At 39.3% G+C, this 22435-nt stretch overlaps 1 protein-coding gene across 6 annotated transcripts in view; it reads left to right on the top strand.

Annotated features, from left to right (window-relative positions):
- The first annotated feature begins 2034 nt into the window (after positions 1-2034).
- The window catches only part of LOC130177910 (LIM and senescent cell antigen-like-containing domain protein 1), a 33123-nt gene continuing 12722 nt past the window's right edge, over positions 2035-22435 (top strand). The window contains exon 1 of one of the 6 annotated variants that reach the window (XM_056389921.1): positions 2035-2295. In XM_056389921.1, the coding sequence (XP_056245896.1) occupies positions 2267-2295 (29 nt within the window). In that variant the 5' untranslated portion in view covers positions 2035-2266. Of the gene's footprint in view, positions 2296-8126; positions 8221-10633; positions 10898-18046; positions 18504-22435 lie in introns of those variants that run through there. The other 5 variants (XM_056389922.1, XM_056389918.1, XM_056389916.1 and 2 more) reach the window with 5 other exon arrangements.

A 22435-nucleotide genomic window follows, 5' to 3' on the forward strand; every position in this document is an offset into this window, starting at 1 on the left:
GTTTCCAGTTACTTTGTAATGCACTTCGATATTTAACGTTGTATATACAGATCATAAAAGCCATCATTAGCCAGATGTTCATTTTAAACAAATATGAATTACTAGATATTTAACAGAAGGGGCTACAGGATAAACATAAAAACACAAGTGTTCATATTCCCTCTTCAGGTCTACAGACTTGTAAAGTCATGGCTTTCTTGCTGGACAAATCTGTGAGGGAGACCAATTTTCTCATTTTCAGTCTCAGTCTGTAATGTGATAGGATGCATCAATCGTCTATTTCTTACTATGAAATTCTTTCCTTACTATGACAGTCCTCATCCCTCTTTAAGGAGGGAAGGGGGTGCACGGGCTTGCCTTTTAAGGAAATAAATGTGGTTTAGGGTATCATGACGCAGTCAGGGGAGGAAACAACAAATAATAGCTGCCGTATCTGCTACTGGAAGGAAAAGTAAACATGTTCTTGCCTCCCTGGGGAGCAGCACTGTCATTAACACCTTGCAGTTAAGTGATGCATTTCTCCCTAATATTTTCTTTGCTTTTAATTTTATAATTTATTCTTGTCCTCTTATGTTTTTGCTCAGTAGTCATAGTGACACATTATTTCCATTAAGTGCCTCTGTAAAAAGCTGTGGATGGTTTCAAAAAATCACTGTTCTTGGTCTGAGACAGGTTTCTTCACCCACCCTTTCTTCGACACCCACCCGCCATGTTGAACTTCCGTATAGTTTCCAGAGTGAAAACTTTCCATATATATCCCGAGCTGATGTTTCATGTACATGATGTAAGACTACAGATGATGGAGGAGGAGCAGCAGCAGAGGGGTCAGCCTCATAACACACGTTTAATGTGTTGACTCAAAAATACAAGTTGCACTGAGTTCGCAGGGCGGGTCTGGCCGTTTTCTGGCTGTAATACCCAAGTTGTACCTCTCCAGTGGTGGAAGCTCGCAGACTGAGTGAGAAGCTGCCAGAGATACACAGCAAAACAGTAATCAGATCCGTTGATTTTCAAAATAAAAGCACCAATCTATCTCATTATATGAGTGTATTAGTCCTGTCAAAATGTGGCTTTAGTTTCATTCCCTCATGAGCTAGCAATTGGCGACAGCTTCAAGAAAAAACTCAGGGAAGAAACTTTGAGCAAACTGGCTCATGTTTGGTGGGTGGACGTCTGCCTCAACCGTTTGGGTTGAGAAAGAAAGACAAAGGGGGAGAGAGAGTATAGGAGGTATGGGGAAGGAGATGGAGGAAAAGTAGAGGGGTATTTGAAGGAGGTTGGAGAGAAAGAGGGTGAGGGGAGAGAGGGGGAAAGAAGGTGGGAGGAGGGGGCTACACTTGTCCAGCCTGAGCTGAACAACCAGCAGCTTCCTCCACCTCACTGTCACCATGACATGTCACAAAATGCTACAAAAATCATAAGGTGTATCACTTCTTGAGTGCCGAAGACTGCTCAGACATTAGAACAATACATATAAAAGTATTTTTTAATAATAATAACAATGGCTGTGGTCTATTCAAGTGTCTTGCTAAGTATAAATAATAAGTTTTTTTTTTTTTTTTACACATGCTTTTCTTACTGCGATATGTCAGAATTTCCCATATATATATATATATATATATATATATATATATAAACCTATAGGAAGGTTAACTTATGTGTTATCATAGTTCAAAACCAAGAAACAAGCCTGACTGTTGTAGATATACATATATTGTATGTTATAAATTAAGATGCTTATGAGTAAATCTGCTTGCAAGTCAGTCACAGCTTGTTGAACAGATATGAAAGCAAAAATCTAAAATCTAAAATCAATTAACTGACACTTAAACACATTTGTGCCAGTAATGCAGTTTATTTTAATTATAATTATGTAATATCATTTTTATATATTTTTGTAAACAACTGAAATAGTTTTATACAATCACATGTAATGTATCCTTCAGACTAAAAAGTATTTTTTAAAGAGTAGACGTTTCCATTGTATTTATTTATTTAAAGTATTTGCTTTTGTTTTTATTTACTAGTTCACATTTCTAAGAGGCAGCAGAATGGTTTTATTTTGAAAGTGACGAGCGGAAGTGTAATGTTCCGTTGAGTGTGTCTTGACGGTTGGAGGACAGAGGCGAGGCCCATCATCGCCATTCTGCTAGCTGTGGGAGAAGCGAGCCTTGCTAACGTTACTGTACATCCCAGACTGTACAACATCTGGGCGGCTGCAGCCGAGAACAGAAAACACAAGCCTGGTCCGGAAGAGAGCGGAGTGATGCTCGGCATTACTGAAATGACAAACGGGTAAGTGAGGGGTTTAAAAGTATTTCTCTGGGAGACACATTTGCCTGAAAAGTTGGGAAGTTGACAGTTTGACGCTGGAAGAAAAAAAAAAACGTAGTCCCGTTCGGCTCCATTCTCTTATGTGCTGGGAAAACTGTAATTTAATCACGATGAACTCCATTTACAAAGCTGCCAGGTTAATGTTGTATTTCATATACTAAAACCTGGCTTATGTACATTTTAGAGAATAGCTTTAACACGGAAAGTTAAATCACATTGGCGACATACTAACAGTTATTTTCTCTGTGTAGCTGCAATCTCAACTTGGCCACTTAAGCTACTAGCTAGCGCCCCCCACTGTCATTGGTGGAAGCTTTTAGCTGACGAGCTACTGTATCAACACAAAGTCTTATACTCTGCTCTGATTAAATAATGACATGAAAAAGATTTTGTACATAAATGTTTGTGTAAGTGCAGCTAATACTTTGGTATTGGTAATGTTTTTTTTTTTTTTTAACATAACTAATAGGCATCAATAAATCAAGTTGTACTGCAACAGTAACTCTCCTTTACTGGAAACTACTACCTCATTCCTGCATTTAAAACCACGGTGCTGACAGCTTTACACCAATATTGATAATAGCTTAAACAAGTTTCAGTTTACCCAAGTCTGCCTGTAAAAACCCCCTACTCCACGCTGGAATAATTTCTGTGTTCACATATCTGACATAAAACAAATAGTCATAAAACAGTTTGGAAATGATTCTCCACTGTGTTGTACTGGAGATTTTGACACACTAATTGTACAGCTTTTGAATAGAAAAAGCCAAAATAGCTTGAAAGGTAACTTGATATATTTGTGTCAACCTAGACTCACACTTTAGACAGAAGCGATAGACTCACAGAATAGCAGTGAGAAAGACATTTTAAAGACGGAAAGATGATGTTTCTCCATTTTCTGCAGATCAACCTCCTCCCTGCACAGGAATGTCCACACAAACTCACAGGACAGTAGTTATTGCTTTCAAAACCGCTTCCTGACCATCATTTCCCTGGGGACTGTTATTCACAGCAATGTTTTTTCCACTAGTGTGAATGCTACTGTGTGCACTGACAAGTTAATTATGACCTGGGATGAATCAGGCATTTATAAAGCCTTCTGGACATTTAAAGCAGTATGAGGGCGAGTCATTTAAAAGGCCTGAGGATTGCTGCATTCCCAATGCATTAGACTTTTATCTGATTCCACACTGTGTTGATACAACTAGAGCTTAGAAGAATGTCTCAGTCTGCAGTGTGAACTTGTCCTTGTTTGGAAGAGCAGTGAACTTGTGTGATGTAGGATTTGGACTGTGTGTGTACTAACTTGATGCATGTGGCGTGAGGGAGTGTGAAATGTTTATTGTGACACACACATACTGTCGCTTATTGATACTACATTAGATTATTAATTTATAACATGAAGAGTTTCTATACCAGATTAAATTATTGAGATTTCATTGGGTGTCCCATGATTTTACAGCCCTGGAAGCACAACAAACTCTTACCACTGTCTTCACACTAAAATGCATTTAATGTGAGGTAGACTGAGGAAGTCTTATGTTAGTATCAATAGTAGATTTATGTATCAACATTTGCTTACTGCAACAAATGAACAGAAAACATTGAGGCTCTTGCAGTGATAAAGCTTTCAGAGTGATAGAATTACTGCTTTCGTTAATGATAAATAGGGCCATAATATGCACAAGTAACTATTGCCATATGTGTGACTTTGTATCATTAACAAACAAATGCATTTTTTTTTCAAAAATACAAAACATACCTATAAAACAAACATACTTCAGAAACAAGTAGTGACAACAGTGTGTCTTACAAGTACAAATAATACACCCTGCAAATAAATAAGGTATCAAGTGACTTACGGCACAATCTTTCTGCTGGATCTTTTCACAAATTTTCGCAAAGTAATTTGCCTTGCACGGCAGCAGGTGGCGCTAGGAGTCAATTTAAATGTGCCGGGAGGTTGAGAAGAGTAGAGCAGATTGAACAGCAACAATCAGCCACTGTGGACAAGAGGATGATCACCTTCTAAGACTAAGCTAAATCACAAATGAGCGGCCAACCAGTGAGTTTGTGTTTGTTGCTGGTGAAAAATCTAATGTTAACTAAACTCCACAAGTTACTGTTTTTGGTGGGTAGGATGATAAATATCTAGCATAGAGCTCATGACCAAAAAAGCTAACCTAACTTATACCAAGTTTGGCTAATTTTCCTTTTTTTTTCTTGTTAATGTCTTGCTATCAGTCTCAGTTCACACAGGGTAGATTAATCACACAGTTTATAACTTAAAACACGTATTCTAATTAAACTGAGCTTAGTTATACTTCATATAGGTAGTTGGTGAGCATGTAAACCTAGCTATATCCACAAATGATGCATTGGGCCTTAAACTACGAACATTTTATTGGTAAATGATAATAGAAAACTGAGACATTTCTGGTAGGGTTGGTAGAATTGGGTGACCAGGCACCCTGGTATACCCAGGACAGTCCAGCTTTTGGGTCTGTTTTGTTTTTTTGTTAGTTTGTTAAGTTTTGGCAGAAAATTAGCTCCATACATGTGGTTTGTGAGATTGCTCAGTTGCATAGATTGAAAGATTAAAGAATTCTTTCCCTTGAATTTTCAGGGGGGGGGGGGTGGGCTCAGGAGACATCAGCACTGACCAGAACACAGATCAACACACAGACAGATCACTGCTCCAAAGCACCTCAACTAGCGTTGTAAAGTGCTGACAAGACTGATTCTATTCAGTGAAAATATAGCACTGACTCAAAAATATGATATTTATCATGTTAAATGATAAACAGACTTTTTTTTCAGCATTTGGAAGTTTTATTTGGTTTATTTGGTCCTTGTTTGATACCACCATATTTACTATGTTATCATCTTCAAAGTTCCATCCCCCCTTTAGCACCCCCCTCCATTAGTTTCAGTGTAGACCTCATTCTCTCATTTAGCATGCCTTCATACAAATTTCTTGAGAATTCGTGGTATTTTTTTGTCTTTGTAGGATTTTTTTTTTGTACTTGTAAGACATGCTGTATTTATTTCTGAGGCATGATGTATTAGAAATATGTATAATATAGAAATGAGCTCCATAGTCATTCTTATGTGATACTAATTCATAATTTTGACCATGTCAAAATCATGAGATACTTTTGTATCTCATACAGTTGGCCTTAATGGCAGTAAACTGGCGGTAACTGATAACACCACAGCAGTGCGTGTTGTCTTTCACCACGCTGTGGTGAAACTAGAAGTCATTATGGCTTCTGTTTATAGATAGCGGTTCTGAAGACGTGTCTGTGTGATGACTGCAAGAAACACTGAGAACTGTTGTCAGCAAGTTTTTCTTGATAGTATATAGTAGTATGTGTAAGCACACCAGTAATAGATAACTGCCTGATTGATGCAGAAGGAAGTATGTAACAACAGGATGTACACTGGTCCTCTTACAGCAGTTCCTCCATGGTAGGGCGTGTGTGAGTAAAGAGACAATATGCTCCATGTCTGTGGGAGGATTTCACTCAACAATCTACAAATGAATAGATATATACACACAAGTTTTGAATTTTCAAGAAATTACCTGTAAAAAATACTGACTACCAACAGCTTCAATCTGTTTCCAGGCTGTCATGTCAGTTTATTAGTAGAAATATGTACTTGATATATTCTGTACTGAAGGCTGAGGCCTGTAGGCCAGGTTGACTTGCTTTCATATGGAGCAGGTCTAGACCGTACTCTTTACCCTTAATTCCTCCATGAGCAAGCACTTGGCAGTGGTGACAGGGAAAAACTCCCTTTTTTAAGGGAAAGAAGCCTTTAGCAGAATCTGGCTCATGGTGGGTAGACCTCTGCTTCAACCGACTGAGTTGAGAAAGAATAGGAGTATATATGGAATGGGGAAGGGAGTGAGGGGTGAAGGAGATTGAAGAAAGGTAGAGAGGGATGGAAGGAGGGGATGACAAGCTACCCTTGTCCAGCAAGAGCTGAACAACCGGCACCCTCCTCCACCTCAGTGTTGCTGTCACATGTCACAAAATTCTACTAAAATCATTTGTAAGACTTAAAATAGTAATTGTTGCAGTGGGTGTTTAGCAGGATCAGTTCCATCCAGAAGATAGTCTTTTTGAGGATGCTGTTTCTGGACATGCAGTAAACATCAAACTGGCCAAACATACGGCTCCAGTGGCTGTCCCTGCAGGCCTTCCAGTTTCTGTTGCACTCTTTGAGTCTGCACACTTCCCACTTTCTCTCCATCTGATCTTGATTCTTATCAAACCTGAGTCCAATCATCAGTCTCTCCTTCCACCACTGCAGGGGGTTAAATCATTTTGATTTTGCTGCTTTTTGAGAAAATGATGTGGAGCTGTGCTTGGAGAGTCTTACAGTCTGTTTTCTGCTCTCCAAGCCAATTGTTCGACAGATGTTTTTTTTACCTGACTTCTGAGGGGAAGAGCCTGAATCTCCTGGCTCTTCACCTCACATGTCAGGCACTTGAAACTGGCTTTGTCGTCCATTCCTCGCACACGGCAAAGTTCAGCCTCCTCGCGCCTCTTCTGCTGCTCCTTTTTCAGATCATGTGATGGGCTTTTCCTCGACCATCATCATTTTTTTCCACTGAAACTTCTCTTGCTTCAGTTGCTCCTGTTTTTGCTCATTTGCCCTCCTTTTCTCCTCCTCTTCTTGGCCTCCTGCCTCCTCCTGAACTCTTAAACTTAAACATGTCTTTTTTTTAGCTTTCTTTCCCTCTATCCTCAGGGGTCAGTTTCCTGATGCTTTGAACAATCTCCATTTCAGGTTGGAGTTGACTTTGGTGTCTTTGCTTGGCCTGATTTAATCCAGCCTGTAGCTCTAAGTGTGTGGGGTCAGTAGGTAAGGTTTTCTATTCATACGCTGAAAATCAACATTGATGTTGTCAGTGGAGCATCGTCACAGTTGTGTGACATCATCAGTAAGGGGTTAGTTTATTTTATGTCTTTATTTTTGATTTTGTGGAGAACTGCTCATCCAAAAAAATGAAAAACTCGACCCAACCACCTTGGCAGTGCTGGAGGTGAACAGGCCTGGTGAGGCCTAGTGATGATTACTGCTCGACTTAACATTGTTTATAGCTTTGGGAAACTGATGCAAATCCAGGAGTTGTCTGTGTCTCCTATAGTGAAACACCGAATGGCATTAGAGAAAGAACTTAAGGGTTACTTAACATAAACCCTGGTTTTTTGATAAGACAGTGAGGTGTTTCACCATCATTTCCTCTGTTGCATAGACACAGAAATAAACAGTTCTAGATGGATTTGAGAGGGTCTAGTTGACTGTGATAATATGAAGGAGCCTGCCCATAGTACAGTTCAACCTGTCTGTCACTGACAGATATGGTGTCAGTCGAGTTTCCATAGTTGATGACAAGGTGATTCCCATAGTCTCACTCAAACGCTTCACTCTATTATCAAAGAACCCGGGGATTATGTTGAATAACGCCAAGTTTTTCTTTTGTATCAGCCAATTTCAATTAAGTTTCACCTCTTTACTACTTCCTCTTTCTACACACTATCTTTTACCTCCCTGAAGTGCTCTCCTCATCCTCACACACATGTGACTATAGGTTTGTGTGCTGGCTTTACATCCAACCATCTCACGCACACCCTACCACACACACACACACACACACACACACACACACACACACACACACACACACACACACACACACACACACACACACACACACACACACACACACACACACACACACACCCACCGCAGAAAATAGGAAGTGATATGGCCATGCAGGCTGAGATAATAGCTGTAATGGTGTTTGCAGTGACGGCAAAAGGAATTTAGCAACAGCTGAATATCCACACGACAGTCTGACACAAAACATTGGTAAGATAAGTTTATTTTATTGTTGTAACTATTTTCATTGTAATTGCAGTAGCATTACCAGCTACACTCCATTACTTGCTTCATGTTTGATGTAAGAACCATAATGCTGTTTGTATAACTGCAACGCTTCAGTGTACCTTTGAATGTTGTGTTGTGCATTTCTTCTAAGTGTATCAGCTAGGAAGTCAACTCGGTTTCAGTGAGGTTTTACTGCATACATTTTTGAACAGTGACTCAGCATTTGGACTGTTTTGTTTCTACTTGTTTGTACAATTCTTGTTATGTGTGTGAGTAATGCCAAGATTACCATTGATTTAAATTTCTTATAAAAAAGTAGGATAATTGCAACAGAGACACAGTAATGAGACGCTTTGGTACATATAAAGACTATATGAGACTATACTAGAACATGTTTCACCAAGGTTCAGTTTGCTGTGACATGTTTAAAAGTAAAGAAGTTTCTGATTTCATTTGTCCAATACACATTAATTCCAGTCATTACAGTTTTGTTGGGTTTCTGTAATGAGACTAAAGCTTTAAGTTGTTAGAAGAGCTGTAGTACCAGTGTTGCCCACACAGTGGCAGGGTGCGCATTTGGTAGAGAGGTTATTTATAGTGTGTGGGGCTTTTTGTAACTGTCTGCACTGTTTTTGCCATATTTGTGTGTGTGTGTGTGTGTGTGTGTGTGTGTGTGTGTGTGTGTGTGATGAGTCTGTGTGAAGCAGCTCTCTTAGGAACTTACCACTGCAAAACTTTGGCTTCATGCAGCTTCAATCCCAAACACAGCATAAGGTTTTCAATCCAGCAGTTGTCATTGCGGTGTCATCATCATCATCTTCAAGTAAGCTTGAAATGTAAGGCAGATAACATACAGTGATGATTCTTAGATCAACTATTATAATTTAGATTTAAATTGTATGACAAATTGAAGAAAATGCACATCCCAAATGGACTGAATTACAGCTTATGTGAACTCAGACGAGTATGATGATTGCAGAGAATAGAAACCACACTTTTACAGCCTAAAGCTATGAGTCATAATAAATGTAATGGCATACTCAGACATGTCAGCCTATGCTACTGTGACCCAGGTGCAGCTGTGTCAGGATGTGAAGCTTGAAGTTCAACATTCACATTCTACGATTCTGTGAGTGTGTGTTCGTCAAACCCATGTGGAATGCCGAGCAGGTCAAGACAAGCTGCTGAGGGGGAATCTGCTGTATGTATCAAGGAGAGACTTGGTTTCTGTCACCCAGCCGTTTAACACCATCAGACAGAAAATATCTCTAATGACAGGTACAGATATTGACTGAATGGTATACACCAAATAACAATTTACCTAAAGAAAGTCATCTGTCAGATTTCAGTCAGTCAAAGTAAGTCAGAATTAGAGCGGCAATCATTAAGACAAGCGGTAATGTTAGTTTTTGCACCTTGTATTAAATGTAGTCCAATACTAGAAGAGAATTTTAATATTTGAGTTATATTTGGTTGGTGTTTACTTTAACAGAGAGCTGTGTTTATCAAGGATGCCTCACATTGAGCTCAGACTACAGTTTGCATGTTCTGTTTTACAGAACTACAACCTGCGCATTTTCTTTGGCTGCTTGTTGACTTTGCTTGTTTGGTTCGACAACCTCTGACCAATCATGTCCCTGCTTTGGTGATGTCACTGCCTCGTGTTTTTAATTAAACATGTCTGAGAGGCAGCTATCAGCTGTGCCTGAAACTAGGAATGTGCTTTGTTTTGTGTCTGTCGGAGAGGAGAGTAGCCCTTGTTCCCACATAATGTTGTGATGAATTATTCATAGATTGGCATTTTATCCTTTCTCAATAGTTTGTTGTTTCTGTTGGGAAATAATCTCACAGTTCACAACAGAGGAGCACAAATCAAACAAAAAGTGCCAACAGGGTCCATGTAAGTGCTGGCTGATATAGCATTGTAGCAATTATTTTTTTGTCTTTAAAACGTCAATATTGCATTTGGCCCCAAACAACCAGAATTGGTCGGGCTCTGATGCTGACCTCAAATGCCTCTCTGCATTTCTACTCTACATAACTTCCTATCTGTACTAACAGCTTGCCCATTGTGTGTACAGTATGTGTAATATCTGTGTGTGAGAAGGGAAAATGACCTTTATTCTTCTCTTCAGCCATTTGTACTCTCTCTTGTTGCTTTCTATTTAAACAGAGGAATGAGACAAAAAGAAGTAGGAGGCAAAGAGAGGCAACAAAGGCAAAGGCCAGAAAAGGGCAATGCTGCTCTCTTCTTATCTGTCTCCTTCTCCTTTCCTCTGGGGCATTTCCCCTCTACCTGCTACAGGAGGAGGAGGAGGAGCAAGAAGTAGCTGATAGGTGTGCAGGCCGTGAGACCACACCTCTGTATATGTCCTTCCTCAAGGGTGTGAGCCCTGGAGGTGTGTTTGAGAGAGAGAACGAGAGCAGATTGATATTTGAATCAAACATTTACACACTATTTTTTTGGAGGACCCCTATTTCTGTGGACTGAGTGTTCTCGGCAGACAAGGGGTAGGAAGGAAGGAAGGGAGGGAGAGAGAGAGAGAGGCAAAGGGGCAATGAACTCTCTGAGGCTGAAAGAGTTGTCAAACTCAGACTTGTACAGACGGAGACAGGAAAGACCAGACAGCTATGGAAGTCTGGCTAGAGACAGCTTCAGGTGAGTCTTCCTCTGTGAAGCTTTTAATCTTATGTCAAATCATTTATGTCTGCATTTATTATGCATTTAAGAAATGTTGATTCAGCGGTGAGATGGCTGTTATTTGTTTCAGTGTTTTACTCGCATTATATTGTAAGCGAGTCATTCTCAATTTGTACCAGACAGTATACAGTTTTTAACTAAAATTCTTCTGTGCATTACAGGAGAATGACCCTTAAGTGTTGCACAAATCAACCGTGTTTTTGGTTTCAATAGCAGCTTACATGAATAGTTAAATGACCTATGGTGCAACAAGGAACTATAAGAATGATGAAATACTGGGCTTGCCAGTGTTTTACGCCTGTCAGAATGTCCAGCTGATATCCTTCTGATGACCATTTTAAAATCAGCTGATGGCTTCTCAAGCGCTTAACCTGCAGTTTCTTTGCTATGAACCTTTACCTTTTTATCATGGCATCCTGTTGTCTTTTGGGCTGGTTTTGTTATCTTTAGCTGGGTTATCATTATCCAGGGCTGACTGACACTGTCTTGCATAATGTAATGAATCAGAGAGGGTTTGTTTGTGTTGCTACAGAACACATATTGTTATCAAAGAACCTTTGAAGAAAAGTCTTTTTCTGTGTGTCGTGTGCTGACAGGGATAGATAAGGTGAGATGTGGTGGAGTGTTTGATCAGCAAATATTGCATCTGATGTGGTTGCATTCCTCTGATTTGTGTGACCAGCAGCTATAGACATGTACAATGTGTGCAGAACTGTGCAATATTGGTCTCTCAACATGTTAGCATTACTTTTTTTCTATCGTTTCTATCTCACAAACACCTTGCTGTCTCTCTCATTTTTTCTCTCTCTCTCTCTCTGTGTGTGTGTGTGTGTGTTTGTGTGTGTGTGTGTGTGTGTATGTGTGTGTGTGTGTTTGTGTGTGTGTGTGTGAGAGAGCCTGAAGTGAATGGAGGAATGTAGTAATGTGAGGAATGTGGACAGAAAGGGGGAGCTCTCTTGTTAGCAGTGTCCCCAGTCAAACCAAAAACACCTAATTTCTTTCCTTGCATCCCCTTCCCCCTTTCCATGGAATTTCTTTTATATTCTTTTATCACCATGCAGTCTAGCATACAGTAGGGCATGAGGATTGATGGTATTAAAATCACAATTTTGATTGATAACTCAATGAAATCTCATTCTCTGATTTTGCAGTAGTTGTAGGAGTAGGTAGATTCTCTGTGTCAAACCAATCATTTTTAATTTCTCTGTAAGTTGCCTCAATAAGAGAATACCATATGAATACCAATATGAATCATATTATTATGTAATGCACTGTGCACAGGCAGAAAAGAGCATGTGAGAGAGGGACAAAACAGTAACATACTGAAAAAAGCTTTAGGTGACCAACAAAAAGAGTCAGAATGAAGGTAACCCCACCTGTGGTTCTGAAAAAGAAAATATGAATTTATTTACTCTAGTTTTGACAGCTTTGAAGACATTTCTACCAAAACAAGAATCACCCACTCTTTGTGTACAGATTTAGCTGATTTATATATGATGATGAGTAGGGATGATGGCAGTGTTTTGCCATCAGCGCGGCACCTCCAGGTAAGACCACAAATCTTAACCACCTGAACAGTCAGGAGAAAAGACATATTGAAGCCATAAAAACTAATAGAAAATACCAGGGGACTGAGAAAGTCCTTATCCATACGGACAAGTTCTCATAGGCACAAGGAGACTAGAAAAGCATATTTTTATTTAAAAATACTTTCCCTAGTTTTTTCCGTAATTTGTTCGGTATTGTGCAGCCTTAACATGCTAATTGGGTTTAATTACTGCTTACCATGAAAACCATTGTGGTATGAAATTAAAACAGAACTTCACAAAGCATCCGTAAATGACAGTGGTGACCCAAAGTGAAAAACCACAGTTTCAAAGAAGTTTCAAAGAATACATTGATGCAACATGTCAAAATAAATGATATAATTTTGTTTGTGCCATGAAAGTGTTGAACAAGTAAATTGTGTTGCTGTTTTCCCCTGGGCTGTATGTTGTATTCCAGGCTGTCCTGTAGAGTTAAGTGGGACTAGAGGTCAAAATGGGCGTCTGGAACAAAAAGTGCCAAACAAAGGAAATGTTAGTCATGAATTGTGTTTGCACAGTAACTGAATCACTCGTGTGTCAGTGAGTGTGATAGTGTATGTGCACATTTTTGGGTGCTTTCGCCTTGTCAAAAGAAAAATGGTTTTGCCCAAGCAGTCCTCTCGTCTATGTTGCCATGGTTGCTGTTGACACAGTGTGTGTGGGTGAGTGTGGGTGTGTGAGCAGGGGTGTGTTTGGTTTGTCTCTCCAGCCTGAGTCTGCTTGTCTTGCACCAGCTGAGAGTCAGGGCTGTTGCATAGGTCTAAAAATGTTCAAATGTAGTCTGCAGACACAGATGCATTTAGCGTATGATAACACAAGTTTTAGATAGAAAAGTGTTGTATAATAAATTTCTTTTCACTGCAAGATTGTATGTTCTAATTACAGATTATGATTGAATAATTATTGAAATTACAAAGAATTTGCAATTTACAGTTATTTTCATTATCATGTAGTTTTTAAAATGTTAGAAAAAAGCAAAAGAAAATGCCCATTTCTCTGCACTTTTGCTTAAAAAATTACTTACTGATTAATCAAAATACTTGCAGATTAATTGCACAATATCACATGGTGTACTGGATGCAAAGCAATGTTTTAGATTTAGTGGTGGAAGTAAATTTGAGCTATATTGAAAACTGAACAAAATGTTTGAAATATGAACTATTGGAAAATTTAAGTTTTCAAGTTAAAATTTTGTAAAAGTCACATTCATTCATGTTATTGAGAAAATAATATAACCCTGTGCAGTGGTGAACTGAACCAACTCCCAACCTTTTTGATTCCTGTGGCTGAATCATTTTAAAATGGGGAATCATGTTTGTTTTATACTTTATATAACCTAATCCATCATTATCAGATAGACAGCCAAATTAACCCTTACATACTGTTGGGTCAAATATGACCCGATTTGACATATGACAGCAGTAAAAATACCCCAAATGTCATTTTTTTTAGCCTGAAATTTGATTACTTTTCCTAAAGTGACCCAAAATATACCAAAATGCACACAAATTTTTTTTATACTTTTGTACAAGTGCTTCCGGGTCAAATTTGACCGGTATCTATTGAAATGGAATTTAGATCCACCAGTGTGGGTCAAATCAAAGAAAATGGGAATCTTGAAACTGTGAAAATGTACATGTCATGTCTGTGTGTATTTTTTTATGTGACAGTGGTGACTGTGTTCCCACCACATTTGCCCAGGTTCCCGCAGAGACAGGCACCTGCTTGTCTTTGAAGGGTCATGGGGGAATCTCGAAACAGTGAAAGAGTTAAACAGCATAGGAATGATTATATATGGTGCACATAAGGAACAGACGTCATACAATGTCAGAGGGTGCCTTGACACAGACACGAGATCTGCACCTGCAATGTAACAAAATAATCTAAAAATAAACAAATTAGAATCCATTTATTCTGAGCTAACTGAGATCAAAACAGAGGTCGTAAGAGAGAGAATTAAGAATTTAAAGACATATTAATCAGACCAATCAAAATTAAACAGCAACCAAGCACAAACTGAAAACAAACTCCTCCAGGATCATCTAGGAAATGGAGTTTCATCATCAGTACAGGCCCAAAGTTACTGTGCCGAGAAGATCAGACAGTGTTAGAGTCTGTGTGGCTTCCACTGGAAACAAAACACTTACTTGTATAGTGCAGCATCACTTTTTGAGACATTATATAAATGTCCATAGGAATAATCTTTTAATGGAATTAGCAATTATTTGTTCACATGATCTAATATTTAAATGTCAAGGCCACAAAGATTCACTAATGCCTATTTTTAGTAATGGGTTGTTTTAGATTTTGTAAAGGGCTTTTCTTCTCAGATGGAAAATATAATAGACAAATTATATAATAGGCAACTGTGTGTTATTGAGTTACATATTTCTGACTGCGGGAGCCCACACGAGCTGTTGAGAGTAACTGCAGTAGTTGATAAGCACAAATCTCCCCTCTGTTGGAAAATGAATGGCTTTAGCTCCATAATAGCCTCAGAGGTCAGTTCATTGGAACAGTATATTTACTACATCTTTTTCTTTAGCATGGGTGACATGACCTTTTGACTTTAATGGCCCCATAAGGAAGTCTCAAAATCCTATCCCACAGTGGGAACACACCAGAGACACCTTGTCGACTGCTGACAGTTGCTGTAGCCATTTTTAAGCTCAGGTTGACATTCATATTGGCATTCACATTCTTTCTCTCTCTCTCTCTCTCTCTCTCCCTCGCTCTGTCGCTCTTTCTCTCTCTCCCCATCTCTCTCTCTATGTGTCTGTCTCTCTCTATCTGGCAGTGACAACTAATACCCTTTTTGCTAAAATATATTGTTATTGCTTTATGTGAGTGTTTGAATTTTAATGCTGAACTACTACTGGACAAAATTTCATTAAAATTCAGTTTGTAGTATGTTTACAGGCCGGGGGTACAGTAAAGCTCGAATTTAGCATGTCCAAGATTAAATCTAACGCTGGGACCAATCTGATATACAGTATGTGGGACAAACAGCATCAAGCAATACACTGTTTTATCCCATGTAGTTTGGCACAACACTACTCAGGATCCCACGGCAGAAAGACTTGCATGGCGGTGACCATATAGTGCCATAATCTTTGTCTAGTCTATTCCATAACTAAACACATTCATGTTTTAGTAAAGGCCATATATGAACCAAGGTAAACTCACCAGTCCAAATGGTCTCAATATACCAGGTGAAAACCAAAACTGCCAAAAATTTAGGCCCCTCCTTTTTGAACCTGGTATTTTATTATATAAAGTGATATTCCACTCTGTCTTCACCATGTTCAGAAAATCCCACAGTCCCACAGATTATCACAAAACATTTCTAAGTGATTGACTAATCATTTCAACTCTGTAAATATATGATTGAAATGCTTAATAATGTTTAATTGCAGTGTTAATTGTAAACTAAATCAAACATGAACAATGCACTTTGTTTTGTCAGTATGGACAGCAGAGAGCTGCACAGTTCATGTGCTCTCATTTTAGGGTGGAACTCGGCAACATGGCATTAACTGCAATCAGGAGGAAAGACGTGTTTCCTGTTAGGCACCCACCCTCTGCCCATTGTACCCCAGTCACTCAACACTGGGCCCCAGTGGATGAGACCCCCCCACACAGCACGTGACTTTGATATGGAGACAATGACCTGGAAAGGCTCTGGAAGCTTAAAATGCTGCCTGGCGAAATGTTTGGCTCATTATGTCATTCATGTCAAAACCCAGACTGTCTCTTGTTAGACAACACAGTTTTTTAAACAGCCTTTAAAAATCTTAATTACAACATTCAAAAACAAAACAAAACATCCCCAAATCGGCAAGTTTTGATAAAAACTGAGGATTTAAATGAAAAATGAGAATAAATTACTAAGGATGTTATGCACAGTTTGGCAGCCCCTCTCAGAGGAGGCAGAGTTGGCCTCTACTATGTATACAAACTCTCTTTCACACACACACAGACACAAAACAGCAGCTGCCAGTACCTAGTTTGGAGTTAAGGCTCCACTGAATGTCTATTTGTAGAATGATGGAGTAATGTAGAAGACTGTTATACTTAAGGTCTTGGAGATGTGTTTCAGCTGGGACACACACACACACACACACACACGTACACATAGGACTATAACACAATAGTTTTAGTTTTGACACTTGTGTTCATTGTCTGTCCCTTATAGTTTTGCAGGATGAACACAGCGGTTGTTCTCCAATGGAGCCTCAAACTTGTTTGTTTCACTGGAGTGTATTTCCAGATCTGGCTTCATGTTTTGATGGTTTGGGAAGTGGCCGTTAATTTGAGATGCCAGTTGAGTGTGACCACATGAAGAGCTATCATTTACCCAGAGGACACACAGATTCATGGGTTTAGAGGAATGCCAAAGCTTAGCCCAATATTGGATTTCTAACGTCGATGATATTCAAGTCGTTCTGTTGACTCACTTGGAGAAGACTCATCCCATGTTTCCATTATGTCCTGAGTTTGAATCCTGTAAGGGACCTTTACTACCTAAAATAGGAAATCCATTAATAATCACATGACATTGTTTATCATTCGAGGGGGTTAAAGTGTATTTGGAAACAGTGAACGTGAATGTGAAAGCGTGCATAGATTCCATCTCAGCTAGCCAGTGTGTGTTCACTTTGGCATTCAAAGCCAAATGTGGCACTTGTTAGTTTGTCACATACCAAACTCTTATTAGATTTTTGAATCTCCTGCTACGTAAGTAGGTGAACAACACAAGAGGAGCAAAGGAAGGAGATATTATGTTGGTGGATGATGGTGAAACAAGAGCAGCATGCATGCAGTTGAAATGGTCAGATGCAGGATTCAGGTTTTTCCAACCAGTGTCAGTTACGCTATAAATAAAATTCAACAAACAGCATTGGCTTCGTATCAGGAGGGTGACACAGATTAGACAATATCTAGCTCCAATTTCAACCTATGTATGTTTATCTAAACATACCGCTACTTGATTTCCTGTTTTATTCTTTTAGTTCAACAATGTCAAACATATGGTTGTTATTCGTCCTTTTCCTTTTTATATTGGCTTTGCAGTGCAACATTCCCACTTTGCGCAATATTGAGTTGGAGCCACGTTGTTATATCTCCCAGAAAACTGAGACTTCCAGCTGTTTACCACGCAAACACAGTCATATGCAAATTGATAGCATGGGTAGATATTAGCCAAAGACTGTTTGTGACACAGAACAGTGTGTGTGTGTGTGTGTGTGTGTGTGTGTGTGTGTGTGTGTGTGTGTGTGTGTGTGTGTGTGTGTGTGTGTGTGTGTGTGTGTGTGTGTGTGTGTGTGTGTGTGCCATGGCACAGTGACCTCTGTCTGGACAGGCCTCAGGGTGGGCTCTTTAATTTCAGTAACCTTCCCAAGAATAGATAGCGAGTGTGACAGGAGGGCAGACTAAGTGTATGTGTGTGTGTGTGAGAAAAAAAAAGGGAAAGAGTTGATGTGGGAATGAGGGAAAGAGGGAGTGTGTCCGTTAGAGAGGGTGTGTGTGAGGAGAGAGAGAGGAGAGTACTCCCAGCGCAGTCTGATCAGTGGTTCTGTCTCCTTCTTGCTCTGTGGATTACAGCTGCCACTGCTTACTGGATTCTCCTTCTCATTACTGGAAACTACCACTGAACCTGTATAGAGGATTTTTATTGGAGTATTAGAAGTTTTGACAGCAGTTGGTTTAATACAAGTGTTAGGTGGATTTTTGCACTTATTTCAAAGTGTTCATTAGAGTGTTCATTAGAGTCTGGAGATGAATGGTCGTTCCTTGCCGCCCTCTATACCTGAGGATAGGGAGGCCCTGGACCATTTTCCTCATGAGGAGATGAACGGTTACCACCAAAGGCTTCAGGGTGGGGACGTGGGAGAGGCTGAAGTCCCGGTGTCCAAGTCCCAGAGGAGGAAGAGCGATGTTAAAGTCTATAAGGAGTTTTGTGATTTTTACGCTCGCTTGTAAGTATACAATGTTGTGGACAGGGTTAAGAGCACTGCAGTTAAGTTTTCAACCTAAAAAAAGGTTTACGATTATGACACTTGCCCTTATGAAATCAATTGTGATTACTGGAATTTGCTTCATAAACAGTTAGTGTCTTTATGATTACTTTATACATGAGATGTTTCACCAGAGAAATCCTACCAGTGTGGTGTGAAAAGATTTTACTCAGCAGCCTGTAAAACCAGCAGTAAAGCCTGCATCATCCTCTTTAAAAGAGCTCTAGTCCAGCCAAAAGGTATGTTGGTATGCCTGTAGGTGTATAGATATATATGAAAGTGTCAAGTCTAATTCTCTTGGACACTCCTCAACTTTAAGTCATCATCATCATCATCATCATCATCATCATCATCATCATCCTACTAAAACCCACTTCTTGTTTTAGTCTAACTTTATTTCTGATGGACTGTCATGGACCAGGACATGAGCTGTAGGTTGTTTCTCTGGCTTGGTGCTGTGACTGTTTTGGATTATTTTTTTTACATCATTAAATTACAATCACAGATTAAGAATAGTAAAGTTAAACAGATGACAGTGCAGGAAAAATTGTATGTTATAGTGGAGGTGTCTGTGTGTTAAGGAATTTGTAGACTGACACAGTATTAGTCAGTATACTCTAATCTTACTGTGGTGTTAGAGAATGTGAAGAATCCTGATATTCTAACACCTGGATTTACCCAGCCAGTTTGACTTGCTTAAGCTGCCTTAGGTGTCATGTTTGTCCATGGATCGCCACAGGAGGGGCTATTTTTGTGCCAAGGGGGGAGTTGTTATGCAAAGTAGACTATGCCAACTGGCATTCCAAGTATGTGTGCATGAAGGACAGGAAGGCTAAATATACATACTGTATTTCTGACCAATCTGGCCTCATCACAGGCTTTGGGTGAAGGGAGCTCGGGAGCAAAAAAAAACAAATTCGGGGTAAGAGGTCAGAGCTGAGGATGAGCAAGCAGCAGCCATCATTAGAGTGACCAAGATGAGACAGTAAACTGAGGGTCTTGTCAGTCATGGAAACATTAAACCCCCTGTGTTTGGGAAAGTTTGAAAATGTCTGACTTTAGTGACTAGTGGTAATACATAAAAAACCCTGTCCACCACAGACAAATTTGATGTATGACCTGGTCAATTCTGACTATTTGGATATTTATACTTGTGAATTGAGTAAAACACAAAACTTCAACAGAGTTGAAAACAAGAGGAGACTGGAGGAGGGAGGGTGGAGGGAACATAATGTATTCATAACAGAAGTGATAGTCTGCATCCTTTCTCATTGCTGACAACCAGACTCCATTTATAGTCACAGGCCAGCACGGTTGGCTTAACAGGGTGAAAGGAGAGTCATATGTGGAGAAATCTGCCAACCAGTGTGGGAGATGTTTTTGCCACAAACAGAATATTTTTTTTAGATATGTGGTAGTGTCAAGCGACATCACAGAAACCCTCCATAACAAGAAATAGGGGTACAGGAGTATGTTTTTCATGGATGTAAGTGAATGTGTATAGTGGCAGGAAAAAAATTTGTAAACCCTTTGGAATTACCTCTTTTTCTGCATTAACAGGTCATAAAATGTGATTTATCTTCATCTAAGTCACACAGTGTGCTTAATCTAATAACACCCAAACAATTACAATCTTGTCTTTATTTATCAATTTAGTCTTTGTTGAACACAACCATTAAACAATTACAGTGATGGTGGAAAAAGTAAGTGAACCTGTGGATTTAATAACTTGATGCAAATCAACAACTCTTGATCATAAATTTCTGAGATCTCATTTTTGCAAAAACTCCAAATGTTAAAGTGTATTTTATAAGTCAAAGTGTCTCTAACCCACACCTCCAATCTTGTTTTATTGGTTGGACTCCAACATTACTAACTCCTGACTCCAATTAGCTTTTGTTGATGTCATTAGGTGAGGGGGTCACTACTTACATACTTTTTCCAACCTTTACTATGAATGTTTGAATGATGTTTCATGGAAGAACAAAACAATGAATTGTGTGTTATTAGTTAAGATAGATTGTATTTGTTCATTATTGTAACTTTGATTAAGATCTGATCATAATTTAGGACAAATTCATATAAATTTAATTGCAGGTATTTCCAAAGGGTTCACTTACTTCGTGCCACTGCAGTGTTCCTTAATTTAAGGTACACATTTGTAGCAATTCAGCCAAAACTTAAGGTAGAGTAACTGAAGTCAGTGAAGTTGCATGCTGTTTTTGGGAGTCTAGATTGTGAAGGGTGAAAAATCTCTTTGCCACCACTGCAAGACTGCAAGATTTGAACACAGTTAGCAGCTGGTGGGAAGCTGGTGAGGGATCATGTCTCTCGAAATGTTAATGTTAATGTTACTCCTTTAGATTAATTGGTCTGCCTGCACTGTTTCCTTCTGTCTACATCCTTTTAAGAAGGAGGTTTACAGCAACAAGGACTGGGAGAATTACCCATAGCACTGTATTATGTTGTTTTAGTCTTAAAACTGCTTATGGGCTGGTCTCTAACTCATGCAGGGTGCTAGATGCAGATAGGAGAGTGGAAATGCCTAAGGGATGTATCACTTCCTCCCACAAATCCTTTGGACAGGGCAGGGCTGTCAGTGTGTGTGATATCAACACGGACAGGGTATGTAGAACAAAATGTATTTGATAAGTTTGTGAGGAGTGGACCTAGATGGAAGCTGTGCTTATTCCTACATGTTGTTTCAGGGTATGCCAGCTACCCTTGTTTGTAGTGCAGATACTTCAAGATGTGGTAGAACTGAAATGTGCATTGTTAAAATGATGAGGAATTTAGAGTAAAGCCCAAAAAATGAGAGACAATGAGCAGTGTGTCTGGGAGCTTTTGGAATTTTTGTTTATTTCCCAAGTTGATATGAACAGATGGCATCACTCCATAAAAATCTTACATGTGTGTGTGTGTGTGTGTGTGTGTGTGTGTGTGTGTGTGTGTGTGTGTGTGTGTGTGTGTGTGTGTGTGTGTGTGTGTGTGTGTGTGTTGCCTGGATACACTTTGGTATTCTGACCTTTCAAACAAAGCAGAGGAGCCAGGAGGGCCCCACTCAACATCTCTGTCTGCAGCTTAATCCAATTTGCTTCCACTTTGCTTAAGGTATTAAGCAGTGTTGTTATTGTGGGCATCAGAATTAGGACATTTACTATTGATTAATTAGTTTGTTGCAGTTTTGTACATTGACTGTTTATGCTCAGTTTGGAACATGTTTGTTGTTGTCTTCCTGTAGTTTGTTTTCAAGCCCTTTATTTTGACTCATCCTTATTATGATAGGACCATCATTAATTAGTCCAAGGTTCAGCCTAAGCATAAATCTTTAATGGTAGTGTTGGGGCAGTATGATGATATACAGTAGATCAGTGGTTCTCAAACTTTATCACATCAAGGACCCCTAAACTGACACAAATTACCACGGACCCCCATCTGATTTTGAGATGTTTGCTTTTAGATGTTTTATTACAGAAAGTGTTTAAAAAAAACATGACTAAAATAGTCATACATTCTGTCATTGTGTTACTTATAGATGGAATTATAGTGAAAATAAGTTATTCCCCTTTTTGCTGGTAAACCCCATTAACCTTCTCAAGGACCCCTGGTATCCCCGGACCCCACTTTGAGAACCACTTACATAGATTATCAGTTGATAGAGAATTGTCTACTGGTAGAGATTCCGTTGTACCACATTCATCCCTATCACCCATCCCTAAATAGGAGAAGAATAGCAGAAGACCCCTTTGCTCAGTTTTTACTACAAGATTAATGTCTTAAAAACATTGATTTTGAGAATTAATTCAGGCTGGTCAGATAGATACTGGATCAATTGGCCAACTTTAAGCAGTGTTTACATGATAGCATAACTTCCGTTCTCTCAAAATCCCAAA

The sequence above is a fragment of the Seriola aureovittata genome, chromosome 11, assembly GCF_021018895.1.
Source record: "Seriola aureovittata isolate HTS-2021-v1 ecotype China chromosome 11, ASM2101889v1, whole genome shotgun sequence".
Lineage (NCBI taxonomy): Eukaryota > Metazoa > Chordata > Actinopteri > Carangiformes > Carangidae > Seriola > Seriola aureovittata.